Genomic DNA, 19,009 nt, shown 5'->3' with positions numbered 1-19,009 from the left:
TGGAAATTCCTTGAACTCTATCCAAATTTAGCTTCGTTGAGCATGTAGTTGCCGGGATGTTTACAACAGAAGATTGCGATATTTGTCAATTTTCAAAAGCAGCCTATCCAAAAAGTAAAAATTCAAAATCATTTTGCTACGTCTAGGAACTAGAACATTATGTCCTAAAGCTATAGAGCAAGCCGCAATGCAGTAAGTGCGGTAGTTTCTTCTAAATATGGTCATAAGTGAGACACAGTTCGGAAAAACCATGTATCTCTTGCTTGTTCTTGAACATTTATTTCTAAATCACATTAATCAATTTTCTTATATTATATATAGTTGGAATCTACAAGAATTAAGCTTTTTATGGTTTATCCGACAACTTCATATCCAAAGTAGAAGAGCCGCCACAGTTGCTCCAAAAGTACTGAAAACGGGGGGCTCGTGCCGCCGGAGTGGGACCGCCACCTTAAGCGCTCTTCAGCAACAAGTGTTCGAACCACAGCGTGTAAAGTTTTTCATGGCCAAGTGTCAGAACTCTGCGCTGTCGCAGGCAAAGATTTCAACATTACATATGAACCATGAGGCACGACGCACATAAAATACGCACAATGCAAACCATAACGAATACGTTGCAAACGGCGGTGACGCTTAAATATCAAGACTAGCCTACCAATGGTTCTAAGCGCTTTCCACTGCCTGGGTGTTCTCATTACCACGTCACGTACTGAAGTATCGGAAACCTTGTACGCGGTTTTTCCTTGCTAAAGAAGGTACAGCATCAGCAAAGAATGTTGACGAGTATATAGACAGCAGGCTTTGAGAGTACGCATGCTTCTATTGCAAGTGAACTGCAGCTTGCGTTGAAGCTGCTCAACTTATTGAAAGATCAAACCGCGGTCGCATTCCGATGCAGGCGGTATGCAAAAAAAAAAATAATAATCGATGTAAGCGAAGCTTTATATGCTGTTTGCATGCATTCCTTGACGGTATTTGGTGGTGATGTTGACGGCATATACGACAGTCGCGATGCGATGTTAAACGTTACGTTGCCTGCACCACTTGTGTTAGTCCACGTATTACACAGAACGCAGAGACACGTGTCATTCATTCACGCATTCCTTTACTGAAGAGAGCCCAAATGAACAATGTTTTCTGACGACGCATTATCTTTCGTCCGTGTCACGTTAGGTGAACTGCCACGAGCGCAGAGGGGTAAGGTTAATCATCCGTTTCCTGTCTGCGTCGGTTGTACCTATTCCCTGCCTCCTCTCTCTCTACTCCCTCTCTAACATTCTCCCTATCGCCTCCCTGGACTGTCGTTGCTGATGCGCGTGAGCACGGAAGCAAGCGCGGCACCTCCTGCAATGCTTTGCATCAACGTTGCGTCCCCAAGAGCGCGCCAGAGGGCATTGTGGCCCCGCTCTACCGAAACTTCATTGACGCCGCCCATCTCGTCTCCTGCACCCTTGCCGTGAGCTCTTATAACCCCCCCCCCCCCCCCCCCCCCCCCCCCTAAACACACACACACGCGCGTCGTCCAGGGCAGCAGCAGTAGCAGCAGTGGAAAAGTCGAAGGAAGAGGCAAAAGAAGCTGCGCTTTAAAACGATCGTGTACCGTGCTTTGGCTGCATGTTAAAGAATCCCAGCTGGCCAAATTAATCCGGAGCTCCCTACTAAGCCACCTGTGTGTATTTTCAGGACCTTAAACCCCGCAAGTATATTTTTTAAAGCACAGAAAGTAAGGAAAGACGACGGTGGAGCGCAGAGTATAGAACACGGAGGGCAAACGTTTGCACTTGTCCTGTCATACGTGGCCTCGAACAAGATACTTTGAGGTTTCCGCCCCAACGCGACTTTCGCTCTTTCAGCGCCGCCGCGAAGACATACGGTACGTGCGTCTTGCATTGTGCAGGTAAAAGGTCCATCGACCTGAAGCGCGGAGACCGAGGAGCGACAGACTCGCGCAAACAGGTCCAGCCGGCGATTGCATGCAGCCGAAACCGCTTCTTCGCGGTCGGCAAACCGCCATCGACTTTTGTTTCGGGCCTGTGGAGTATGACGAATGTCGACGAGGGCCGCGCAACACAAAACAAGCGGTAGAGCGCAGCGCTGTATATAGAGGAAGGATAGAAAGACGAGAGGAAACGGCGAATTGCACGTAATCGGTATTTCGGGAGAAGGACGAAGCGCGGCGTCTCTTTAAGACGCGACAAAGCGCGTTCCGATCGACGTCGTACCAAGTCGCGCAACCTGATATAGGGAGGAGTGAGCTGCTTGAGCACGCGCTCACCGCCGCACATGTGCGTTGTTCTCGTGTTCGCCATCGCGGAGCCGTGACTAAGGCTTGCCAGGCATCTCGGCAAGGGCCACGCAAACACATACCCCTCAATGCTTCTGCGAGGACTCGTATAACGCACGCCGCGCACAGACTGGATGTTTAGTTGGTTTCATTTTTTTTTCTCTCGCTCTCTCTCTCGCAGCGGAGGCGCCAAGAAGAGGAGGCACGTGCTCTCTGAGGGAGGTTGTGAATCCGTTTACATGCCGCCACCGAGCCGGCCATCCCGCGCTGGCTGATAAGGCTGATTGCGGAAACGGGGATGCCCTCTATCTGGACCCGGAGCCCGGCTCTTTATCGGCACCCTGCACCCTGCTCTTTGTTTAGCGATGATCAGTCGGAGAGTGAGGGGAAGTTACGCGTACTTTGCAGCCCTCGCGGCGCTTCTTCGTCCATGACAGTAGGGGACACCACGCCGCCGCCACCATCATGGCTCTCAGGTACGTGATTCTCACCTTCTCTCTTCTCATGCCCCCAGCTAGAGCAATGAGGTGCAATTGCCGCAGCGTCACTATTTTGGCTCCTCTATCAAATATCAAGGGACGATATAGATTAATTTTAGCAGTACACAATCGACGCATTTGCGAATGGCAACAATGCAAGGTGACATTACTCGATAAGCCAGCTGAAATGTGTACGTATATATAAGCTACAGTTTCAAATTATGCACGCACATCGATGCAGACTGTGAGTGACGGTGCAATAAAGGACTCCAAGTAACTTTCGGAGTCCGCCACAGCACAAGAGGATCCGCTATCGCTTTTATATATTTAGTTTCGCATTGATCACCTAGCGGCATGTCAATGCAGTCGATGGGAGCGGCCACGGATTTATGTATTACTGCAGGAGCTACAGCAAGCTTAGCCCAACATATGTCCATGCTTTTATGGGGCTGCTCGCCTGCTCACAGGCACCAGTCCTGGCTTCTCATTCCTTGTATGTCGCACGTACTCTACCGCGCTTCCCACACATTGTCCTCTCTTTTCCCCGTGAAATGTCGAAGTACGAGTTACAATATCGCCAGAGAAGCAGCACTCTTTTCCTCTTTTCTTAACCGCACTCCGTTTTGGTCTTCCTAAGCTCTGAGCTTCACAAGGCCGGTCAAGGTGACCTTTTTCAGTGAGACATTTACTGCACGTTCCTGCTTCACTAGGACCTTTTCTCTCACTTTTATGCTACGACTGCAGAAGATAGCTCCACTTCTATCACGAAACGAAACCACTCTCTAGATCCCTAACCACGTATCGTTAGAATCGCTTGAGCGTGTTCTATTGTTTTCCATTGTTTCTAACACTACCACGCCTATTGATTCCATGGAGTTGTCCCGTATAGCATTGGGCAGAGAGAGAGAGAGAGAGAACATAGAAAGTAGCAGTAGCAGTGTGCAACTGTAAGTGCGCGAAACAAGATCACAAAGTCAACCAGTTTGTTACTCCCTCGGAACTTCGTGTTACCCCGTGCCCCCAACATTCTTTTCTATAATGGAAACCTTCGCAGATTGAGCAGCCCTGCATTAGTCTTGGCGAGAGGTCTGCTGCGGGAGACGCCGCGGTGCTGCCTAGAGCCGTTTCGAGTGCTGGGCTCGCGCCGTGAGGCGTCCTCGGCATCGCTCAAGGAGCGTCTCACCCGCGACCTCGTGCTTCCGGTGCCGAACGGCCAGTTGGCCGGCAAGCAGTGGGGGCCCGACGACGGACAGCCAGTTCTGGCGCTGCACGGCTGGTTGGACAACGCGGCCGTCTTCGAACCGCTGGTGCCCTTCCTCAAGGCCGAGTTCAAGCTGGTGGCCCTCGACCTACCCGGCCACGGCCTGTCCTCGCACCTTCCGGCCCGCGGTCACTACACCCTGGACAGCTACGTCGAGAGCGTGCTGTCGGCCGTCGACCACCTCAAGTGGGACACCTTCTCTGTCCTGGGTCATGGCATGGGCGCTGGCATTGGCTACTACCTCGCCGCGCTACAGCCGGACAGGGTTCCTCGGCTTGCGTCCGTCGAGGGATCCTTCCCGGCGACGTGCCCCAGCTTCGAGCCGCACGAGTGCGTGGGTGAAGATGAGGACCATCGCGATTCGTACACCAGGCAGGAGGTCATGGACGTCCTGGCATCGAGAGGACACAGCGCCGCCTCGGCGGAGCTGCTCATGGCAAGGGGCTGCACGCGCGTGTTCGGAGACCGCTACGTGTTCACGACCGACCGCCGGTTGAGGCACGCGCGGCCGCAGGGGCTCTACCCGGGCGTCTTCGACAGGACGCTTCCGCGCTACAGAAACAACCTGATGGTGCTGCAGCGGGACTGCAGGCTCTCGGATGGCGCAAGGCCGCACCTGGACGCCCTGGAGGCGATCGTGCGCTGCCTCGGTGCCGAACAATGCTCGCGCTTCAGCTACGTCGTGCTGGAGAGCGAGAACAACGGGCACGTGACTGATCCGGACACGGTGGCGCGCAGGGTGAACGACTTCATGTGCACTTGATCAAACTTTGCACCAAGAGGGTCTGGTGCATGACGACACAGTTCTTTTTTTTTTCTTTTTCCTGATCAGGGAAGAACTATAAGTTATAACATATTGGGGGGGATCCTATCCCGCGGTATGCAAGCCATGGATAAAGGAAAGTTAAGAAGAAGTGTAGTTTGGAATTATTCAAGCATATATACATGTATATAGTCAATACGAAAGAGGTAATAATCACAATGGCGTGGCTTACTGGCGCCTTGGGAAGAAAATTGTACAAATGACGGCCGCATGACGTCATAGGAATTATCATCACGTGACAGTTTCGAAGCGCAGTCATAAAATTAAGCAGAAGCAATGCGTCAACGTCGTACAAATGGCGAGCAGCGTCGGTGTCAAATGAACATGGCTTATGAAGGCATGGAGCCACGGTCACTTTTCTTTTTTTCTTTTTTTTTTTGCGTCTACGTGATACGGACAGCACATGGTCAATTCACCGTGCCACTGTCCGTGCGCGCAGACGCCTTTTGTCTCCTCTCTGTTATAACTCTATCGTAATTTAGTCCAAGGACACTCAGGTCCCGACACAGTAAGGATGGTACTTGATACTTAAGTATCAAACGATAACGCAGGAATAGAAGGGTTACAGCAATTTCATCACTGATAACTATACAGTGATCGTGAATGAAACAAAAAAGGAACGGTCGCACGTATACCGCAAGTGCATGTTAATATGTATAGAAAAACGTGTATTCTAGACGAGGGCAAACACAATCGTTCATAACTATGTGTTGTACATATAGCATACTGTAGATTTACTCATATCTTCGCGTAGGTGTATATGGTATCATTTGTGTGTTCTTGCGTTTTAAACGAGCTGCAGCACCGCTGAAATGTGAGAGGTGCCATGCGTGCTCTTCCCGAATGCCTTAGCGAAAGAACTCGTTTTCAGGCCAATAAAGTTTCTTTACTGACGGAGTGCTTATCGGTGCCTGTGTCTGTGTTTCTGAGATGGCGATGTCGGTCAAAGCTCTGTAGCTGTTGACAGTGCTGGTTATCTGGCATTCCTGTCATAAAGCAGCGGTGTGTAAACGCTGTCGTCACTGCAAAAAGCGCTGACAAAGGCCCTTCGTGAGAGCGTTTCGTTTGCCCCTTTTTGTTCGTTTACCCTGTACACCGTGCATGTGTGAACGCTTTTTTTCTTTCCACGATGGTACTGATATGGCTCTCTCCAGTCTATCTGCCCGGGCACATGCATGAAACTCTCCCAGGTGTACATCTTAGATAGCAATGCGAGGCAGTAAATGCGTCGGAATGATAAGGCAGTCTGATATTTCTTTATGACCGTGTCATATGGTGGTAAAATAAGACCATGGTGGTAAAATAGTGTGCACAGGACTATCTGCAGCTATAAAATACTACCTTCGTAGCTCAGAAGTTTTGATGCGAAAGCATCAAACGGCCCATTCAGCGAAAAAGCCGGCGTCTATCGTCTAGAGCAGCGGAACGGCACCAAAATTCCCAATGGCTGCTATGCCACGCCACGTGCGCGCCTCGGCGGAGCAGAGCGGCGCAGCAGATGTGTGAGGGGGAGAGGGCATCGCCGCGACGCCACGTCACCGTGGCTCTCGCATTCGGAAGCCTGTGTTACCCGCGCGTTCCTTGTCCGCGCAAGCACTCGCCTGCGTTCTAACTTTGCCTCGGTAATCGCTATAAAGAAATTAAGGTATAAAAAACTTAATTCGAAAGGAAAAACGTTGGTAGCCAGGAACAGGTTACAAGCCACCGCCCTACAAATTATATAAAGCCGGTGGGGCGTAAAAGTATCCGCTTGGCGTTGAAGTGCTGGTACCCGTTCTCGCCAGAAATGTGCACTAAGCTTATACGCATCAAAAGAACACCAATACATCTAGCTGGCACTGTTGTCCATTCTATACCAGCATAATGAGTCGTCGTACATCCCCATAAACCAAACAAAAGATGAGCTATTTGAACAATTTGTCTGGGCACTAGAAGCCATACGAAAATTTTCACTCAGTGATAAAAATTTGGCAATGCTCGGTTTATCTGAGCAGAAAAAGGCAATATCATCTGCTTAAGATAATGCTTTGAGAGAGAGAGGGAAGCAACTTTATTTGACCAAGGGATCCCCGCACGACCACACTGTACTACACGTTAGTGAGTTCATGCAGTTCCATGACGTGGGCGGCCCGGTCAGTGGCGATCTTCTGCTTGGCCGGGTCCGTCGAGCGCAGCAGGGTCTGCCATTCCTCCCAGGTGGTCAGGAGCTCCGGGTCCCACGACGGAGGGTCCGCCGGGAATTCAAGAAGAATGTGGATAGGGTAGGGTGAGGGTGGGTGCATTGAGCACAGGAGGGGGTGTACGCTCCCGGGTGGATGCGGGAGAGGAAGTAGGAGGAGGGAAGGGTGCGGGTCTGAAGGCGGCGCCATAATATTTGGTGATAATAGTCAAGGGATTGGTGGGGTGGGTGTATAGCTAAGCCAATACTTTGAGTTCTTTGCCAAAAATATTAATACCATGAATGTCACTGCACTTTAGAATGCCGATACACAAGTTCTTTAAATAAAGGGCAAAAAGAAGTGGCGATAATGGACAACCCTGTTTTACAGAGGAAAGGATAGACACCGGCTCGGACATACTATACCATTAACAATGATATTGATAGAACAGTTAGCGTAGCACATGCGAACATCTTTGTAAACAACGGAGCCAGCATTAACGTATTTTAAAAGTTTGAAGAGGAAGGCGTGGTTCACTCGATCAAATGTTTGTGCTAAATCGATCTGATGCAGTGCAAAATGGTCACTGTGGGAAGAACAATGCTGAAGAGCTGTTCGGACTAGAAGTAAGTTTGTACGCATGGAACAGCCTTTCATTATCTTAATCCCTAAAAGTAGTGACAAAAATAACTCAGCGCTGCGGAGGCAACCGTGTGGTGAAGATTAAAGACGAACACCTACATAAATCTGCATACAGAGACATATGCCCGTGGTGTGGAGCAACACCAACACTCTTTCACATCACGGGGGAGTGTGCAGAACACGGAGAAGAACACGAAACAAAGAGCACATGGATATGAATGGGAGGCGCTGCTGTCTAGCCCAGCCCTGGAAGATAAGCTACGACTGATGCAACGAGCTGAGCAGATGGCCCGTGCTAGTGTGGCCTTGGAATAGGGGCACCACCCTGCTGGACAAACTCCGTTTTTCACCCCCTACCCCCTCTGAGGGACTGGGGTAGGAGCCCGTCCGGTTTCTGAATATAATAAAGCTTTACTACTACTACTGCGGTCTGTAGAATGCTATAGACCCATTAGACTGACGAATGTAGACTACAAAATGTATGCAAAGGTCTTGTCTAATCGACTCCAGTATGCAATGTCATTACTTATTGGACCTCACCAGACTTACTGATTAAAATGGGCTAAAATGTGTTAATTAAAATTAGAACTCTACTTCATGACATCATGCTACTTGGACCGAAGTTCCCATTGCCAACCCCGGCGTGACGTCAGCGGTGACGTCAAAATCACCGCAGCTTACTCGGGAGCGTCCCCATTAGATTCTATGGCAGTCGGGCAATGTTCAAGTTGCACTAATATTGGGATCGCGCTAACAACGTGATCATATTTATCTTAGCACAATGCCGCTATCGGGCGTTGTGCACAATATTAACCATCAGCGTTGAGTGCGAGGCGCGCGCGCCCCGAACGTTGCATGACGAAACAATAGACCCTCACGACTCTTGCAGGTGTCCGATGCACTGATGGTTTAATAGATGTAGTGCTATATCTGGAGTGCGACTCAGAGTCGAAGATGCCCAGCTTCGATGAGTATAATAAGCACTTACATTACTATGAAACGAAGAGCGTTGCGGAAGTGGGCTTCCCCTGACAATGATTTTCATTGCGGTAAAGCCAGCTCTGGCGAACTAGCACGCGTTGAGAAAGACGTGAAATTTCAGGAAAGGCAGATACGTCAGCGTGACGGAAGTGTCTATTAGCTTGTTACAGTGTGCGGAGGAAGAGGAGTGAAGATGCCTATAAAGAGTTGCTTACGTTGACGGACGTTCTCACGAGCTCTGCTCACCCGCTGACACTCACGAAGCCGGTTCGAGGTTGGCATATGCACTGACTGTACCTTTTTCTTTTCTTTGTATTTTTGCTAATTTTGAACGAATTTCTTTAAGAAAAATATAATGTGACGGCGCAATTTGTCCTTTTCAGGTGTCTTATGTTAGAGGCGGACGTACATTACTTGCGCAACAGATCGAAATTTTTAGTTTGCAAATTAAACAGATTCACTGAGTAAAACGTTATTTATCAACTTTAGAACGCGTATTGTAATAGAAATGAAGCCGGATAATAATGGTCGCAAAACCAGTGCCAATATATGGGACGGAAACTCGTAACAAATAAGCTTGAGAAGGAGCTTCAGACAGCGCAATGAGCTATGGAACTAAAAATGATACGTGTAAGTTTAGAGGGTCCTGAACCACCTCTATAGGGCTTGGTGAAAAAAAAATGACAGCAGATCCACGAGGTGAATGATGATGAGTGGGCGAAGCTCCGGAGGGAATCATCGGATCTCCCGCTTAAGGGGACGCTAGCACAAACGCGTTAGAAACGTGCAGTACTCTCTAGTAAGGGGGAGCGGCCACAGCGTCTTACGCAGCCATTTACACATGCCGGAACGTGCACCGCGTTTGCCGACGCCATCACATGACTGCTGAGAGAGTATACCCCCCGTATTCATAAACGCTCCTCGACTTGAACTTGACTTGCCACCACTTTGCGCAGGAGATCGGGCGTGTCTTTCGGAGCTTTCGCGTCTGCGGGAGACGCTGTGGCGTCTCATGCAACGCTCCCCTCTTTCTACTGCTGATGCGTTCTTTCAACTGTGAGTGGACTTCGCCGAGCCAGTTCGCCTGACCGTCGTCCTCGCTGCCTGCTCGCCCGGTCAACGACGTCGTCTCCGCCGATTTCCTCTTCGCCTTTTGCTATCCACGAGCTGGACTTAGTTCTTGCCATCTGCGCACTTGTATAGCGCAGCAGTTTTTCGCGGCTAAGATGGCAGGGGCGCCCCCAGCTTCACTGGCGCAGCCGACCGACCACCCGCGGCGTTCCCTCGTACGCAGCTCGTCGCGCAAACGCGCGGTGAGCGTAGCCTGCCCACGATCTCTGTGGCAGCTCATCGCCAGCGCTGAGGCAGTGCGGTTGCACCACGAGCAGGCGCAACGCCTCTGCCGGGCCATCAGCGAACGGCCGACATCTACTGCCTCCTCAACGACCACCTCCGAAACGGGGATGTTCGCGACGCCGCCTCTTTTGACGAACGACCCGGCCAAGCAGCTGCACGAGATCGCCGGGAACCTGCCTACTTCGGGATCCTCCTGCTGCGCTACCGCCGCTGCTGCCTCCCTGGCCACTGCGGCGGCTCGGCAGACACCATCGACCGGCACCCTCGATACAGCCGTTGCGCCCTCGACAACCCCCACGAGCTCTTCGGATGTACTGCTTGCAGGGGATTTCGTCGCTGTTGCGGGGTTGCCGGGCGCGTCTCCCGTCGAACCGCAGTACGTCCCACTGCCGATAGACGCAAACCTCGAAGATATGGACACCACTACTACACGTAAGCGTTCGCATCCCAGCGAGCTCGGTAGTGATGATGAGGGTGCCTCGCGCAAGCTGCAAGCAGTCGGGACTGCGCCACACATTGCATCGACGACTAAATTGCCGCCACGTGTCTCAGGTGAAGACGATCGCCACTTCACCCCGGCTAGTGGCATTATCACCGAGGGCGAGTTTCAGCAGGTTCTGTCAAAGGTGCAGAAACGCCGCCAGCGTTCTGCGTTGCCACCGGGCCTAGCCGGGAACAGCAGTCCCTTCTCCCGGGACCGAGCCTGCCGTCCCTCCTGCCGCACGACCTACGGCTCCCTGTAGTTCACCTGCGCCTACTGCACCTCCTTCCGTGGATCCCGTTGCTACTGCCGGGGTTCCCACAACTTCTGTGCCCACCTCGCCACTGACAGCCCGCACAGTGCTGTTTCGTCCGGCACACAACGGTGCCGCCTTTCCCCGTACCTCCCGCCTCGCCATCGCGCAGGCGCTCTCCGCGCTGCCTGGAGTAAAGGAGGTACGCGTGAACACGAAGAATAACATTGTGGCTGCGGACGCGGCATCGCCGGAATGGACGGAGCACCTGCTGGCCACGTCAGAGATCGCCGGGATGCCCGTGACCGCGCGCCTTCCGGTCGACCGCACCCAGAGCAGCGGCGTGGTGCAAGGCGTACATGGCAACTACACCGATGAGGACCTGCTGGCTGCCGTATCGTCGAAGGTACGGGTGGTCGCGGCTAAGTGACAGGGCACCACCCTGGTGCTGCGTTTTGCTGCCCCTTACCCCCCGCAAGGATCTACATCTTCAGCATGCCCTTCGAGGTGCGGCCCTCCCGGCCTCGCCCTCTGCAGTGCCTACGTTGCGGGTGCTACGGGAACGCCACAGCAACCTGCCAGAGACCGGTACGGTGCCTGCGGTGCGGTGGCCCACACCAGATGCAATCGTGCTGTTCGAGCAGGGTCAGATGCCTGCATTGTGGAGGACCACATCCAGCCGACTCGCCTAACTGCCAGCTATGGCAGAGAGAACGGCGCCCGGCCACGATAAAGGCGTCAGCTCCCACACACCTGTCGCATCGCGAGGCCCAGGCGGTCCTACGGGCTACCCCCACCACCAGCTCAGCAGCAGCTGCTTCTGGACCGCCACGTGTTACACCAACCGGAGGCAAAACCTACGCTGCAGCAGCACTCGGTGCTCCTGACAAGGAGGCCACGACCTCTACAAACCACCCCCTACCCCACTTTCAGCAGCGTGTACCACAGGCAGGCGCAAAGAAGTGGGGCAGCATCAAGCTAGGGCCGTCCCCGAAGGAGGCTCCTCAGTCCACCAGCGATGAGGAGAACAAGAAGCTGCGACTCCTCCTCAGGGCGATCGCTGACCTGCTGCCTATAGACAACCAACAGCTGCGTTCTATCTGCCTCAAGGCAGGTGGCGTGCCCCCACCTAGTAGTCAACATGGCTAGTCGCCTCCCGCCTGCAGCAGGACATTGCCGCCGCCGCCCGAGCGTGCTCTAGTGGAGCGCAAACTCGTTGCGGCGGCGGCAGGCAGACCTCTCCATGCACCAATTGCGGAGCGAGTACGATGTGCTTGTTCTGCAGGAGGTGTACGCTGCTACAGCCAACCTGCGTCTTCCTGGATACGTGGGCTACAGCAGCCTCACTTCATCATCACCAGCCTCCTCCATGATCGGATGAGACTCTTGCTGCTTCTCCTTCTCTTCCCTTCCTTTCAACATCTTTATCTCCTTTTTCCCCTTCCCCTGACGCTGCGCCGTGCTCCCTATTGGGCAGCAGAAATAAGCGTCATTTTTCTTCCTCAATAAAAATCACTACTACTACTCCCTTCCCTCCCCCTCCCCCCCACGGCCTTTCATGCGTCAGAAGAAGGCGCGTTTGCTCTACATATATGGTGATGGTAAAGGAGGAAAGAGACGCCTACTTCTGCAGTCCTTAAGGGAGCACGGCACAGAACGCGCGTTTGTTCTCCGCCGTGATGATGATAAGTGGTTCTTGAGGGAAAGGGAAAGGTTGGCGCTATCTTCTGCAGCCCTTGAGGGAGCACGGCTCAGCGCCAACGGGGAGGGGTAAGTGGGAGCGAAAGAAGGGATAGAGTGGAGTCGCCATGGCTGGGCGAAGCAAAACCGGCAGGCATAGGCGGCACGTATCAGGCCGAGATGGAAGGCCTTGGTGTGCTGCAGAGTCTGCAGGGGTGTTGTGCCAGGCCGGTCAGGCCCGGGGTGGGGTGGGGGCCGTGAGGCCTTCCCGCTTGTAGAAATGTCCTTAGAGGCGTGCGGAGAGCCCTGACGAGTCAAGGAACTCCACGACGCCTCGAAGTGCAGAAAGGTGGTGTCGGCCGGGGAAGAGGAGATCTTCCTCCTTGCCAGAGGGGAGGCCTAGGCGGCGGAACTCCTGCAGGAGTGGGCCCCGCTGCTGGAGGTACGCCGGGCAGGCCAGCAGGAGATGTTCGATCGTCTCCGGCTCCCCGCAGGAGCTGCAAGCCGGGGACGTCGCTCGTCCCAGTCGATAGCTGCGTGCTGCCGTCCAGCTGCAGCCGATGCGGAGCCGGAGAAGGAGCGAGGTCTCCCTGCGAGCCAGGCCTCGCTGGGGGAGTGGTCGTGGGGGGCATCCCAGTGCCACCCGTTTGTCTGGGTGGTGGGTCGCCAGGTGTCGCCGCAGCCTCAGTCCTGTGAAGTCGCCCTCCGTCACGGCCCGACTGAGGGGCACAGTGGTGTGGTGGGCGTCCTTCGCCAGGGTGTCGGCTGCCTCGTTGCCCGGGATCCCTACGTGGGCGGGGATCCAGTGCAGGGACACCGGGTGGCCTGCGTCCTGCAGCGCTGTCAGCCGGGTAGACAGCAGTGCGACTCCAAGGCTGGCGCTTTCTGGCCTCTGCAGGCCGAGGAGGGCTGCCTTGGAGTCGCAGAGGATGGCCGCTGGTACCCCAGGAAGCTCCTCGCAGAGTAGGTCGACGGCCAGGTGGAGGCCTGCCACCTCCGCTGCAGTCGAGCTGGCGTGTCTGGGCAGTCGACACTGCCTGCTCTTCTGCAGGGCTGGTGCCGTGCAGGCCGCCGTGGCAGATCCGGTGTCCGGTACCACCGAACCGTCGACGTACACCAGGAGGTGGTCTCCGAGGGTCTCGTCCAGGAGGCAGGCGGCCGTCTGCTGCAGGGCGCAAGCGGGCGAGCGCCTCTTCGAAATCCCGGGCGGCTCCGTGGCATTCTCCGCCGTGCGTTCACTCCCCGTGAAAGCGCGCGTCCCTCGCGCCCTTTCACTCGCATATACAGCGTTCGGCGGCGCGCGGCGACGATTTCATCTCCATTGACGTCATACGGAACCTCACGGCGACGGCGACGGCGACGGCGACGCCGACGGCAGAAATCTGCTTTGGAGTGTCCATATAATTGCTATCGCAATAAAACGGAGCGCGTCGGGCAAGGGCAACAGCTGCGCCGGAGGAGGGTTCTAAGAAAGGGCGACGGAGCGCAGTCGGAGAGTTTAGGGAAACGGCGATGGTGGCGCTGGGGAGGAAGAGGGAAAATTTCAGCAGCGGCGCCCGTAGAAAGTTCTGGAAATGGCAGCAGAACGCTCGCTGCGCGCTCGCGCGCCTTGTTTACGTCGCAGCGTGGGCTCAGAGCTTCATTCCACATCTCTATGGGTGACGACGCACCAGGCCCTAGTCGCAGGCGGGGATGACCGAGAAAGTACGCCACGGCGAAATAGAATGCCGCTCGTCGTATCCACCGTGGGGAGGAAGCGGCTATAGATGAACCTGCAGCAGCGGCCAGACGAGAGCAACATGCGGCCCTAAAGCGTCGCAGGTGTTCTGGGAATGCAGAATTGGTGGAGAGAGAGGCCGCTGCCGCACGAGCAAGACGAGCCGCCTTGAGAGGTGAAAGTACAGACCGGGGCGAACAGGAGGTTCCTGGCGATGGCGAACGAGTGGAATGAGCTTCAGAGGGTGATGCAGAGGGTACTGTACAACTAGGCTTCGACTTCACATTCTCCAAAGTTCTAAAGATCCACAATAACTTTTTTTCGTTTTTATTCCGTGCACATTCTTCTCCAACAATTAATTAAACCCACCATATACATTTCGCTGGCAGCGAAGTACCTTCCACAATGTCCGTTATCTTCGTTCTGCAACAACTGCAGTTGTTTTTGTGGCTACCTAGAAAGCGTTTGTCCAGCTGTTTGCTACCGCTTGCAGTATCAACAAATTACAAAGAGATACTGAAATAACATTCTGTTCACTATGAAGTTCCTTTATGCGAGTGTTTTCGCCGGAGATAAAGAAAAGTTCCAGTTGTGGAATTAGAGGTGAAAATCATCGGCAGGTGCAGTTAAGACGTTCGTGCCAACGGTACAGGTCGAGAAAAGCTGTGCGCACATTTATAAGGGAAACTTGATATCTCCAATTTTAACGCACGCAACACCGTATGGAGTTATATAAAAGACTCACCCAAGGGAACGCGTCTCCAACATGCTGCGTCTAGGCTGGGTCTGACCGTAATAACTCTTCCCACCGCGCCCACAAGAGTAGGCAACAGTGTAAGTAGGGACACGTTCCCAGACCTCACTTTCACCTTCAACATCAAAGAAGCTTCCCGCACAAACCTGGAAGAAAATACAGGAAGCGACCATTACACCATCAGCGTCTCCCTATCGACATCCAAACTGCGTGGAGTCATGGGGGACGCGAGGATCACAGATTGGGCGGAATTCAGGAAACGGGATCTCTCACCCGACTCCATACCGGAATCGATAGGGGCATGGTCTGAGTACATGAAATTGGTACATGCAAACACAACGAAGAAAATACACCGGCAGTAGATAGCCACTTGTTACGCCTATGGGAGATCAGGCGGAGCCTCGTGAAGTGGTGGAAAAGTGAACGACTTAATAGGAAACTCTTGCCAGGATCACGGCTGTCGCAGGGGAAGCTAACGAATATGCAAGCGAATTGGCAACTGAGGGATGGGTCAGATTTTGCAGCGCGCTTTAAGACACACTAAGCACTGTTAAAATTTGGACCATCCTAAGGAACATCCTTGACCCAGATAAGTCCAAATCTGCGACCAACAGAACAATGCAGAAAAAAGACCGCGTATCCACGAAGTGAATGATGATGAGTAGGCGAAGTTTGGGTAACCGTGAATCCCCCGCACATTGCCCACTCAAACATGCAAATGAGTGACAACACATGTGTACAGTATATACAATGTTGTGTTATTGGTCGTATATCGTACTAAGGTGCGCACTTCGTTTTCCCTTCATTAAGACTGCCTTGTGATCAGTGCAGCAGCACGGCGACACCGGCAAGCGGACCCAGAGGCGACGAGAGCGCGGGAAGCGGTGGCAAAACGCCGGAAGCGTTCTCTACCTGAGGTTGGTGGCGCCGATGCTCGGTTCAAGCTCGAGCTTCGCGAGCCTTCAGCTCCGGGTCCGCTTGCCGGCGTTGTCGTACTGCTGCAGCTTTGCGAGCCCTCAGCTCCGGGTCCGCATGCCGGCGTTGCCGTGCTGCTGCAGCTTCGCGAGCTCTCAGCTCCGGGTCCGCTTGCCGGCGTTGCCGTTTTGCTGCAGCTTCCCGCGCCCTAGACTCCGGGTCCACTTGTTGTCTGCGTCGCCGCGCTGCAGCAGCTTTGCGAGCCCTCGACTCCGCTTGCAGTTCAGCCGCCACTCTCGCCTGTTCATCCATAGCGGGCGCGCCGTTATCAGAAGCGACCGTTATCATCCATGGCTGAAGAGAAAAAGAGAGCGCGCATCGGGAACGAGTGCCTATGTAGACCTTGTGCACCGCAGCGCCCCTAGCGGACTCGATGCAAACCAGAGCTACGGACGACGAGGAAGACCAGGGGGGGACAAGGCTCGGCCCTAAGCTGCTTCACCCCTAAACTCGCAGAAGACTTTCCGGGTACGGACGACGACCTCATAAAAGCTCTCAAGGTCAGATACATTGGCGAGAGTGCAACAACAACAAATTCGACAAATCAAATCAGATACACGAGCGCAAAAAATAAGAAACTAGACGAGCCAATTAGTAAGGCGGAGGTCTTTGCGGCAGCCCAGGCGGCCAAGAGGAACACGACCCCCGTTAAGGAACGAATTACAAATGTCCTGATTAGGAACCTTAGTGACAAAGTCATAGATGACCTGACAAAACATTTTAATGAACACTATTGGCTGCAAGTGAAGATCCCTAAAGAATGGAAAACGGCCAAAATTTTACCTATTCCAAAACCCGGGAAGAAGCCTTCTCAGTAGGCACTCAGACCCATATCACTGACGTCATGCATGGGGAAGTTCATCAAATGGGTCATTCACAAAAGACTTCAAAATTTAATGGAGGGTACGGGCCTGTTCCCGGCCACCATGCTGGGCTTCCGCAGTGGCCTCTCGACACAGGACGCTTTCCTCCTGTTACAGGAAGAGGTTCTAAAAGGCGTTCCCACGGGTTGAGAGCATTAATATTTGCTCTCGACATAAAGGGAACTTTTGACAATATATATCATGAAGCCATACTCTCAGAGTTAAATGTAATTGGTTGCGGCGAAAATATCTACAACCATATAAGGACTTTCCTCACGGAGAGGAAGGCAACAATTGGTATCGCACAAGTAAAGTCTGAACTTTTCGAAATGCCAAACAGCGGCAAGCCTCAGGAAGCTATCATATCTCCTGTGGTGTTTAACATCGCCATGCGTAGACTCGCGCGGGCCTTGGACGGTGTCCCGCAGCTGGGTTATATCCTCTATGTGGATGGCATCACTCTATGGGCCACGCGCGGGTCTCTGGCCGGCAAGGAGCAGACCCTGCAGGAGGTGGCCCTGGCCGTGGAAAACTTTGCCAAAGCCAGCGGTCCCAGCTGCGCCCCCGAAAAGTCGGAGGTGATCCGCATACATGGAAAACGTGACACACGTAACGGACAAATAGAAATCCAAATCGAAAACCAGAAAATTAAAAAAGGTCACCGTTGCTCGGATCATTGGTTTCTGGGTTCGGAGCAACGGTACCGCTGATTACACAATTGGCCTATTACAATCGGCAACCAAACAGGTGGCTAGGATGATTCAGAGGATCACCTTCCACAAAAAGTGGATGAATGAAATCGACATTGTACGTTTTGTGCAGGCGCTCGTAATAATTAAGTTTGCATACAACTTGCCCGTTCGCAAAGCTCATTCACAAAGTAGATTCTATGATCAAAGGGGTCTATCAAGGCGGCATTAGGTTTACCAGCAGCCACCCCGACAGACAGGCTCCTTGTGATCGGCGTGCATCTCACGTAAGCCGAGCTCAAGGCAGCTTCATTAATCTCTCAAAGGAATCGTCTCAGCCAGACGAGATCGGGAAGGAAGGTCCTGATAAGGGCGGGCATTCCACCGCACCCCCAAAACTTGGACGAGGTGCTGGTAGATATACCAGAATCCGTTCTACGCAACATTTCGGTAGCCCCTATCCCGAAGAATATGACCAAAGATAGACATAAAAAGGACAGAGGAACGAATAAAATGGCTACGAAAAGTATTCAGAGGAAATGAGAACGTATTTTACGTAGACGCTTCCAGTTATAATTGGAAGCGCTCAGTAGTTACAGTAATCGATAGCGACACGCCTAGCATGGTATCAAGCGCCTCCCTGTACACGTCCTCGATCGCCAAGGCCAAGTGTTTTGTCATCGCCTTGGCAATTAAAGATCGAGAGCGACAAGTCGGGAACGCATACATCACCATCATCTCGGATTCGCAGGAGGAGTGCCGACTGTTTATGAATGGCCGCCTACCATTAAAAATACGCAACCTATTAGGAAGGGAACGAAAAAACACTTATAGGCTGGTCTGTAGCCCGGGACATGCTGGCCTAGATGGTAACGAGAGGGCGGACGCTCTAGATCAAGAGCTCACGAACCGAGCGGAGACACAGCCGTCACCTGGCAACGTGGATTTTCAACTGCCATCACCAACATCGACAAAGCATATAAAAGCGATCCTGGAACCACCCACCTCGGGCACGGCATCCTGACTGTCATGGAAATCTTACCGCTGTGGATTTTTCAGGCTGCGTTCCTATGTGCTTCATGCTGTTTCCCGGATCCTGCTGCTTCACCGCCATCCGGCGCTGCTGAAGGACATTCATTTTCGTCTACTTCTTGGCCAAACCTGGTTGACGACACTTTTTTCACCTGGCAACGTGGATTTTCAACTGCGATCACCCACATCGACGGCGCACATAAAAGCGATCCTGGAACCACCCACCTCGGGCACGGCAGCGTGACTGTCATGGAAATCTTAGCGCTGTGGATTTTGCAGGTTAGTTATTTAGAAGGCGCTGCCTGTGTGAAAAGCAGTGATTATTGCCTATTTGCAGTGTCGTGCCCTGAATAGAGTATTGATGCACTGAAGCGTCTTATGTCTTTGCCATATTGCCTTCACTAATTTTTTATGGTACTAGTTCTTTAAATTTACTTATTGGGGTGTGTTACGGCCCACCTGACTGTGCGATTTCTTTCATTCATAATCTCCGATCTAGCATTTCTGCTGCTGTTGACTATTGTTCGCCCAGCGACATCTACTTGTTTTGTGATTTCAATTTTCCGCAAATACATTGGGC

General features: G+C 52.9%; 1 protein-coding gene across 1 annotated transcript; it reads left to right on the top strand.

The window, feature by feature from the left end:
* The first annotated feature begins 1,309 nt into the window (after positions 1–1,309).
* On the top strand, positions 1,310–5,735 carry LOC119453377 (serine hydrolase-like protein). Its single transcript, XM_037715420.2, has 3 exons — positions 1,310–1,456; positions 2,466–2,760; positions 3,818–5,735. Exons 2-3 carry the CDS (start codon positions 2,750–2,752, stop codon positions 4,785–4,787), a joined length of 981 nt encoding a protein of 326 aa, XP_037571348.1. The 5' UTR covers positions 1,310–1,456; positions 2,466–2,749; the 3' UTR covers positions 4,788–5,735.
* The last annotated feature ends 13,274 nt before the right edge of the window (positions 5,736–19,009 follow it).

The sequence above is a fragment of the Dermacentor silvarum genome, chromosome 5 (assembly GCF_013339745.2).
Source record: "Dermacentor silvarum isolate Dsil-2018 chromosome 5, BIME_Dsil_1.4, whole genome shotgun sequence".
NCBI lineage: Eukaryota > Metazoa > Arthropoda > Arachnida > Ixodida > Ixodidae > Dermacentor > Dermacentor silvarum.
This window is presented reverse-complemented; position numbering and strand designations above follow the sequence as displayed.